Below are 10262 nucleotides of genomic sequence, written 5' to 3'. Positions count from 1 at the left end.
TCAGTGAGTTCGGTCAGTTCTGCAGAGCGCTGTTCTAATAGGGGTACTCGAGTCGCAGGCAACTTTGGTCTGGGAAAGTTGGGACATAACGTTACACTAAACCTTGTTGGTTTGACTTGTTTGTTTGTCGAGTCGTTGGTTTGCCCCGGTCCGAAGACATTTTGTATCAGAATCGCGCTTCTGGAATCGACGGTTGCTTCAAGAGGACACGTCTGAAAGAGGAGCCAACATAATCTTCGCATTCCTGAAGTTCTTTGACTGTCGACTTGGCAGAGGTAATATAACGTTAGCTAGCTAGCATAGCTTACGCCCATTCATTTTTCTTGTGTTCAACTAACGCTAGACAGACTGCTCCCCCAACAGTCAGTGGTCCTGCCACATTGTATCAGTGCCTAGTGCCTACAAATCCTAGCATAGGGGCAGTGGCACTCTGTAGCTTAGCTAACGATAGTTCAACTGTAGTTAGCTGGAATAAAAGCTCTTTTTCAACTCGCCTATACGTGGCTGAGCTGCAATGAAAGGGTCTTTATATTCCAGCAGGCTATAACGGTACGTGTCTTTTACTCGAGCGCTGAAACCATAGACTGGAAAAACAGGGGCACTGTCTTGAGGTACTTGGGAGTATTTTCAGTTTAGGAAAGCTACCATGTAACGTTAACACGGAACGCTCTAGCCACCAGTTTCTTGGTCTTTCTGAAAATCACTTTAGATAACAGGCAAGATCTTTCAAAGACCCCCCCTTGAGTGAGCAGAGTCACGGAGGCTACGCTGTGACACCTTTTAGCACTGAAATGTAAGGACAGATGGATGGACCCCCCCCCCTCCTTGATAATGTTGCTATTGATCTTCTTTATTCCAGAAACAGTGTTTTATTAGATCCCTTTGTCACAGGGCAGAAATGTCATGTTTTTATTTGTGGTTTGATGCATGTGCTTTTTCTCCATCGGGCGTTATTTTGCATGCATATTTATTAACATCAGTTCTGTATTAAACCATATGTGCTGTATATATTTTGAGTATCTCTAACTCCCCTCCCCCCTCTCTCCCTCCAGATGTTTCAGATAAAGAAGGTCTGTTGTATTGGTGCAGGGTACGTGGGGGGCCCAACATGTAGCGTGATCGCCCAAATGTGCCCAGAGATCACAGTGACTGTTGTGGACATCAACGAGTCCAGAATCAAAGCCTGGAACTCGGACACTCTGCCCATATACGAGGTATGGCACTAATACAGTCCAATACAATGTCCATTGAAACTGAGCTAAAGCTAAACGATTTATGGCTGGCATTCCCATCTCTCTGTTGACATGCCACACACTCCGGAGTCATCTATCCAGAAAGAGTTGTCAATGAAATCAGTAGCACTTCAGGACAGCGCTGGAAAAAGTGTAGCTAAGCAACCACCCCAGACAAAGCTGTGTACAATATTGCTCAGTAACAGAACTTTAAGGAGAGAGAGGAAAAAACCCCGGAATCACTGGATTCGTAAGTGAGTTCCAGACCGCTTGGTGTTGCAACAGCTACAGCCGTTATGACTACGTCATTCGGGAGTGACTACTAGTGTGGCTGGTGACATGGCCATTATGAATCGTTATTACGCATGTACATTTTCTTGTGCCACGTTTTCGGCATTCCTTAACACTGACCCCACCCCCCACCACACTGACCCCGCCCCCCCCCCCCCCTCACTCTCTCTCTATCCAGCCGGGTCTGAAAGAAGTGGTTGAGTCATGCAGAGGGAGAAATCTGTTTTTCTCTACAGACATAGACTCAGCCATTAAGGATGCCGACCTCGTCTTCATCTCTGTGAGTCACAGACACTCACCACAGACACAGACACACACCACAGACACAGACACACACCACAGACACACACCAACACATGTATCTCATTCATAAGTTAGTTCACATATCGCTTTTTTGCTAGCGACGAGGCAAAAAGCCACTGAATAGGAGCGTTTGCACCTCCTCCTCCACAGGTGAACACGCCCACCAAGACCTATGGGATGGGGAAGGGTCGTGCGGCCGACCTCAAGTTCATCGAGGCATGCGCCCGGCGGATTGTAGAGGTGTCCGATGGTTACAAGATCGTCACAGAGAAGAGTACGGTCCCGGTGCGAGCCGCCGAGAGCATCAGGCGGATATTTGATGCCAACACCAAACCCAGCCTCAACCTACACGTGTGTATTTCTGCGTGCATGTTACGCATGCGCACAAGCAACGACATTCTCTCAGATGGGTTTAATGTGCAACTTTCTAAACCCATTTGCCACTCGTCTAGGTGCTGTCCAACCCAGAGTTCCTCGCAGAAGGAACAGCAGTGCGGGATCTGAAGGAGCCAGACCGCGTCCTGATTGGCGGAGACGAGACAGAGGAGGGCCAACGAGCGATCCGAGCGCTGTGTGCCGTCTATGAACACTGGGTCCCCAAGGCACGCATCATCACCACCAACACATGGTCGTCCGAGCTCTCCAAACTGGTGAGTGAGCCATGTGCACCTTTGATCGTCTACTTGCTCTTTTATTTATTGCTATTATTCTTTATGTATGCTAAACAAAAACAATGTGTGTGTGTGTGTGTGTGTGTGTGTGTGTGTAGGCAGCCAATGCGTTCCTGGCGCAGCGAATCAGCAGCATCAACAGCATCAGCGCTCTGTGCGAGGCCACAGGAGCCGACGTGGAGGAGGTAGCCAAGGCCATCGGCATGGACCAGAGGATAGGCAGCAAGTTCCTCAAAGCCAGCGTAGGTAAGAGCACGTGCCTCCACAAAGTCAAGGGTTTAAAATGCTCTGTTTTAATTCCATCCAACACAAATTAAGTGTTGTCTTCTATCTTTCCCTCTCACCCTGGCCAGGTTTTGGTGGCAGCTGTTTCCAGAAGGACGTGCTGAATCTGGTGTACCTGTGTGAGGCTCTCAACCTCCCTGAGGTGGCCACCTACTGGCAACAGGTAGGAACTACACAAGCATAACGTACCACGACTCATTTCATGTTTTTAGGCCGGTGCTTGCACTGGCCTATATGACCATGTGTGTCCCAATCGCTGCATACACGACTCCTGGCACGACTCCTGGCACACTTTCATCAAGATGGGCTTTTACTTTGAAATTGTTTTTATTTGACGAATGTCCGGTTTCCGGACTTCCTGTCTGCCATGATCTGATCTTGTTGAGCTTGACAGAGTCGCTCACGGCCGCAGAGGGTCCGCGCTCATGTTAACGTTACACGCGACGCAACAAATAAACAAACACACATTTCCCAGTGTCTTTGGACATCAACAGTAGCGGGAGATGTCTCCCCTTCCAGCAAATATACATGAATGTTATGCGTAAGGAACATGAACATCTTACCGCGAGGCAGAGAGCTAAGCTAAGTAGCTAACAGCTGAGCTAAGTAGGCTATAACTAGCGTGTTAGCCGATCGGAAAAGCATGTAAACAGCGGTGAGATTAGTGAGAGAGTCGGTGAAAGGAGGAGAGACCCGCGAGTGCTTGTGCAGAACTAGTGCATGTTGTGTACAGCGGGTAATGAGTCGCTGTTATGAAGATTAAAGCGATATTCACGGAGTTGAGAGCAGACCGACAAACTCGCATTTGCATCCTCTCTCCAGCCTCCTGCACATGACGCGTTCAGGAGCCGTCGGGAAAGCGTGACATCTGTAATGTGTCACAACAAAATAAATAACCTGGGTTACCCTTAAAAAAGACACTAGGTAGGTGGACACAGGCCCTTACTATGTTATCGTGTGTTACTGGGCAGACACACTAATAACTTTTCAGTCTGAGCCATTTTACATAGCCTATAGTGTGCTGTGCCAGTGCTGCAGTTTATATTTTTCTTTTTGTGCCCATGGCACGACAAAATCTCAGAGCCTAAGTCTATCGGTGCAAAATAGCCTCTATTACTCTTATCACTCTAAATGCTTTTTTATTTACTAATGTCAAATACAATTTGACAAAATATATTACTCTAGGAATTAATTTGAAACTTTGCAAAATTACTACATCAAAGCAGCAACACACCCACTTTTTGTATAGTTTTAGGCTATATTTGCAATTGCAATAATGCAAAATCCCACCATTTTGGAACCACTGGCCTACATTATGGCGTTGTTCTATCACAGAGAGACATTCAGTTAATATGGCGTTATTCTTCTAACACAGAAACATTCACTTAGTTATTCTTCTAATACAGAAACATTCAGTTAATATGGTGGTCTTCTAACACCAGAGAGACACATTTCAAAAGGTGTCCTTCAATCCCCCAGTGACTGTTAAGAGTGTTACTAAACCTTGAATTTGTGAATGTGATCAACCTTGTGGACATTCTGTTTCTTATCCATTAGGTATCGAGTATCGTATCTGTATCGAGTATCGAAGCAGATCCCTAAACACAAACAGGCAAAAAAGGTGGAAAATCAGATGACGGCTTATATGTGTTCTGTTGATTGTTAAAATGTGTATGGGTATACATGAGTGACGATCCCATGCACCGGCCGTATGCCAGGTTTCGACCTGGCCTTGTTTTTTCTTCTTCGAGGTCTTTTCTCGCCGTGTTTGCCTTGTTCTCACTCCGTGCCTTCTTATTTTCTCAGGTGATCGATATGAACGAGTACCAGAGGAGGCGGTTCGCCTGCAGGATCATAGACTGCCTCTTCAACACTGTCACGGGCAAAAAGATCGCTCTGCTGGGCTTCTCCTTCAAGAAAGATACCGGCGACACTAGGTCAGCCTCTTTTCACTTGATTCTTTCTTGTGTTCGCAGTAGGGCTGGGTGGACAAAATCAAATATGACAATACTTTGGACCAAATACCTCTATCGATATTGCGACAATATTGTAGGGCTGACTGTTGATGCTTTCACAAAATATTTACACAATGACATTTTTAATTAATAATCATCAGTAATGTGGATATAATGACTAAGTGGGTAAATGCAAATAATAGAAGAGCTATAACAGTCTGGTAAATTCAGAAAATTACATCACTTAACCGTAATGTAGCCTTCAAAACCAAGAAAAGGCGAACACTTATGCCATATCACAATATTACGATATCCAAAATCTAAGACGATATCTAGTCTCGTATCACGATATAGATATAATATTGATATATAATTGCCCAGCCCTCGTTCGCATTCCCTTCTCACACCTATCCACAACTATTTTGCCTGTTGTGCTCTTTTATACTTGAATGTTTGCTCACAGCTTTGTCATATTAGTGATAAGCTTGGCTTTTGTCTTGTCAAAGCCTGAGTGTGTTAAGGGCCACACCTCTCTTTTGAACCTTTTATGTATTTAGCTCTTTGGACACATGCACCAAAGACACATCTCTCTCCATTCACCTTCTTATCCATAGAGGGTAAATACACATGGCAACATGCTGCCATGCACTATGACCTCTCTATGAGAGTTGGCGCTTATTAGAGCGTGTTTGTGTCTCAACCGCAGGGAGTCTTCCAGCATCTACATCTCCAAGTATCTGATGGACGAGGGGGCCAAGCTGTTCATCTACGACCCCAAAGTCCTTAAGGAACAAATCATCCATGACCTCTCGCAGCCCAACATCTCAGAGGACAACCCACAAAGAGGTCGGTGTGTATATGTGTGTGTGTGTGTTTACAGACTTCCAGTGCAGATCTGGAAAGTCTGCAACATCTGCCTAGTCCAAAACAAATGTGTGAAACTGTATGGAAATGATTCATTCCCGATCAAACATGGCACATCTTAGCTGTCGGATCAATTTAGAGTTCAGATGCTGTGATATTCCTTTTGGTGAAACATGACCTTTCCCCATACAGTGATCTGACCCATTTGACTGTCCAGTTACTCAGCCTCTAATAGGATATAATATAGTTATATAGTCATATGGAACACAATATTCAGTTTCTGAAATCATCATATTCAGCCAGGAAAAATATCTGGGGAAAGTGTTCAATTATGATTATGATTACCGTATTTATTTATTTTAAACAATGAGCAATACATGTGTAGGAACAAATATGCAAGGATATGATGAAAAAGTCCAGGACTTATTTCCGTTGTCCCTGTTGTGCCGAGAATCCGACGTGGAGACAGGCATCTGCTGAAAGTGCATTACAGCATTAAAATGGAATTAAAGTGTGAATAAAACATATATCGTTGCATCAGTCTCATACGTAAATGTTCATAACTGAGCTAAAGTGGGGGGAAAGTAAAACAAACAGAAGGATATGTGTACATCAACACACACATCACATTGAGAATAGACAGGTTATACAGGAAGGCTACTAAAAAACAGTTTCCTGATCCTCGTTTTAAAAGCCACTTTAATTAGTACTTCCTATTTCTTTGATTGAGAGAGGCAGGTTGTTCCACTGCACAGCACCAGAATAGAGAAATGAAACTCGACCTGTCGTTGGAATTGGAACACAGCATGTGTAGAAACCCTGAAATACAGATGCAGCCCGCCAGCTGATCTGTGATGGGGTCCATCCAGATCCGTGGCCGATTAAACAAAGATAAAACAGAAACTTAACTACTTAAGCTTAACTTAAATCTATTCAATCCCTTAATAAACCGTATAGATGTCCTCCGTTCCTTGAAAAGCAATCTCCATTATGGTGTAACTAACATAGTTCAGTTCATCTGGTATGGCAGCCGGCAGGCAGCCAGCTGGGAGCGGCAATTCTGAGTGGCTGCCTCTGTAATTAAGGGCAAACGTTGGGTGATTTTATCAGATATAAATGGTGGCAGTCAGTCAGCAGTGATTTCAGCTGATGCTGCCCTGGAACAAATGTCAACAAAAACCAAATTACTCGATGTATTGAAACATTAAAATTATTTAGTTGTCTTTATTTTATTTGCAGAGCTTTGATGATTACTGGCTAAGTGAGAGACACAAAGACGAGATGACGACGTTTTTAAGATACTGGTGAATCCCTACTTACATGTGTGTTTTCTCTTTTAGTGTCGGAGCTGGTGACCGTGACCACAGACCCGTATGAGGCTTGCCAGAGCGCACACGCCTTGGTCATCTGCACCGAGTGGGACATGTTCAAGGTCACAAACACACACACTCTTTTCTACCATCTCATCTTAATTGTGACTGGGACTAGAGTTGGGCCGGTTTGATTTTTTTTTTTTACACCGGTTCGATATTATACCAAAACTCACACCGAAACGGTATACCTAATTTCACCACTAAGTGTCGCAATTGACTTCACTCAGCAGCCGCCTATAGCGCATGAATGAAAGCGACTCCAGTGGTATGGCAAATCCCCAGCTGCACATAGTTGTGGCTATTCACGTAACCAACAATCTCTAAAAACGCCACGATGTTAGTGAAACATGCTTGGACAAACATGGACGCTGCTTTCAAAAGTGTTGCGGAGGAAATTGCGTTTTTCTGCGAGCTAATTGTGACTAGCCAGTATCTGTTGGCTTGCTAGTTTCCTGTTGCTAGATTCCGTTTCCTGTGCTCGCACGCATCCCCAGTTATGGATAATATACTATTTTTAATGAGTGCACTACATTTTGCAGGAACACGTGGAAGTGTATTTATTTGATCATGCTTGTCACAGTTCACACCACCACACAGCACTACTTAAAGGACGGCTTTACCGTGGGGAATATGAATATATATTAAATCTCACGCCCCTAAGGTTTTAGAATCCGTTGAAATTTTTGAAATTGGAGCTTCACTGCCTGACTTATCAGGCATCTCTCACATATTTTAGGGAAGCCGGATGACGCGTTACGCGTCATCCGGCCTCCCTCCCCGTTGCGGAACTCGAGCGCCTATGAACTACAAGTCTTGTGAGCCATGGTCCCGCCTCTAGAGGTCCTCCACGCCCCTTCAGAGCTCTCGACGAAAAGCAAAAGGCAGCCATCTTGTTCACCCGCATAGCATACTGTAGCTAGGTTAGCTTTCCATAGCTCCTTGCCAAGAGACCATATCTCTGGAACGGAAGCACCAAAAGACACGGGACTGGCGGCATTGGAAAGCTCGTCAAATTTTACATCTAGTAGTAGGTGAGTTGAAGTAAGGAAATCAACGCTGAGCAATGAACCCATTTTTACAGAAAATAGTTACAACATCAGATGCGCGTAACTCCTACGAAAATGCCTTAAAATGCATGAATTTTTTTTTATGAAGACATCTCCCGACATATATACATCGGTTTAAATTTGGTGCAATTTGGTGCAATTTTATTTTCGATTTATTTTCGATTTTTTCTTGTTCTCTTGTTTTATTGTCGAAGCCTTCTTCTTCTTCTTTGAGTTTTATGGCGGTTGGCAAACATATATGTGCATTACCGCCACCTACTGGAGTTTGATATCAGCCAATTGCCTGAGGGGTGGGCATGGAAACGAAGGCCACGCGAGCCCAGTGCATTGTGGGAAATGTAGTATTTCGGGTCCCCGCACCCGCCCCTCCCCTCCACCACCCCCCCCCCCCTCCACACAGAGTGGATTTCTGGTGATATCTCTGGCGGGAAACAACCAATTTCAAAAATTTCAACGGATTCGAAAACCTTAGGGGCGTGAGATTTAATTCATATTAATATATTTAATTCATATTCCCCACGGTAAAGCCGGCCTTTAAACAACCCCGCAGACATAAATAATGACAAATGTTGGTTTGCATAAAATCAACCCGGTTTAAGCTCGTACACCGAACCGGACGATAAACCGGAAATCGGCCCAACCCTAACTCGATCAATATATAAGAAAAAGAAAAAGGCCCAATGTCAACGCCAGACCGCTCTGTTTCACCACAGGAGCTGGACTATGAGAAGATACACAAGAAGATGCTGAAGCCGGCCTTCATCTTTGACGGTCGGCGAGTGCTGGACCACCTCCACCATGATCTGCAGAGTATAGGCTTCCAGGTGAGCACACACAACACACACTTTTCATACAAATCATGTAACAACATTGGTCCTAGCTAGAACTAGAGCTCAGAAGATACCACAATAATACAAGTGTGTACTGTAGTTTGTGAACAAGGCAACTATATTGAGGAGGGACATGCCTGTGAAAAGTTAGCTGAAAGTGAAAAACCAGCCAGAGAAAGCGTTTTCTCACAGCTGTGCGAGGTTGCTGCTGGCTATGCTTGTTCGGGGGCACCGTTTGAAACGGTCCAATTTGAAGCTAATGGCGGCAATTTGGTTTCTCTCTGTAATTTTGTTGCGTTTCTTCTGTCTGCAGATTGAGACCATCGGTAAGAAGGTGACGTCAACACGCATCCCCTACACGCCTGCAGCTGTGGGCGTTCCTCGCATCGGTGCCACGGAACCTCCCATCAAGAAAGCCAAAGTCTAAACTCACCCCACCACACACACACACACACACACACACACACACACACACACACACACACACACACACACACACACACACATTCCTTTCTCACCATTTCTACAGCTGGTCTTAACCATTTCAGCCAGGTAACAGGTTCCAGCCCCTCTTGTTGGTACACGTTTAATGGACAAAATTAGCCAACGGTCTGTTGACTAATTCCTGTCTAATATTAGGTTGAACTTTGCGCCAGGTTGAATGTTGGATAGATGGCAGGTTGGTTAAAGCAGATCTATGAATTGAGTTTGGCTCTCCCAAAGTGGTCTGCAAACCAGACACACAGGCAGGGTTTATATATTTAATGAATGCCAATTAATTTCAAGTCAAGTCAAATGTTATTGTCCCAGATGAGCGATTTGGGCTACAGCAATTATAAAATGCATATCACAACATAAAATATATACCGTAGTATCACATGAACATTAAGATAGTGATAAAGGTGACTCGCACCGCTGCACTAAAGTTCATCTCAAATCCAGGAGAATTGATTCAAGTGTTTGTTCATGCCCATAAAATCATATACCGGTAATTTACATCCAACAGTCCTTAGAGGATTGGACCATGCCGTCGTCAACAGCAAGATCTACTCATTTCAAATGCAGCAATCATGTATAAAGTGTCCCTTATAAACTGTTTAAAGAGAACAGTTAGTTTTGATCAGTTTCATCTACTTTAATACAATGTATTTACTATGTAATCAATGTTGACACTCAATGGCAAAAATATATATACTATTTTTAAAATATTTTTATAAATCATCTTACTGTATGTTGGTCAGTGTGTCATCAGTATGATTGTTTACTAAATGGGCCAATGCAATAAAACGTGATGTGTCCTCAAGTCTCGTGCCTGTTGTTTCGTTCCCTACAAATGTAGGGAGGGGAGGGGGGGGGGTTTATGTTCAAATGAAATCTGGTTTGAAAAATTA

The 10262-nt window shown here is 44.2% G+C and overlaps 1 protein-coding gene across 1 annotated transcript; it reads left to right on the top strand.

Annotated features, from left to right (window-relative positions):
• The first annotated feature begins 46 nt into the window (after window positions 1-46).
• Window positions 47-10164, top strand: ugdh (UDP-glucose 6-dehydrogenase). Its single transcript, XM_083634795.1, has 12 exons — window positions 47-275; window positions 1053-1214; window positions 1702-1803; window positions 1977-2177; window positions 2279-2476; window positions 2596-2743; window positions 2851-2945; window positions 4589-4719; window positions 5444-5583; window positions 6942-7033; window positions 8755-8865; window positions 9185-10164. The coding sequence occupies exons 2-12, from the start codon at window positions 1053-1055 to the stop codon at window positions 9296-9298; spliced, it is 1494 nt and encodes a 497-aa protein (XP_083490921.1). The 5' UTR covers window positions 47-275; the 3' UTR covers window positions 9299-10164.
• Window positions 10165-10262: the final 98 nt, after the last annotated feature.

Source organism: Poromitra crassiceps, assembly GCF_964638095.1.
Source record: "Poromitra crassiceps genome assembly, chromosome: 4".
Lineage (NCBI taxonomy): Eukaryota > Metazoa > Chordata > Actinopteri > Beryciformes > Melamphaidae > Poromitra > Poromitra crassiceps.
The sequence above is the reverse complement of the archived record's forward strand: the minus strand, read 5'-3'. Positions and strand labels throughout refer to the sequence as shown.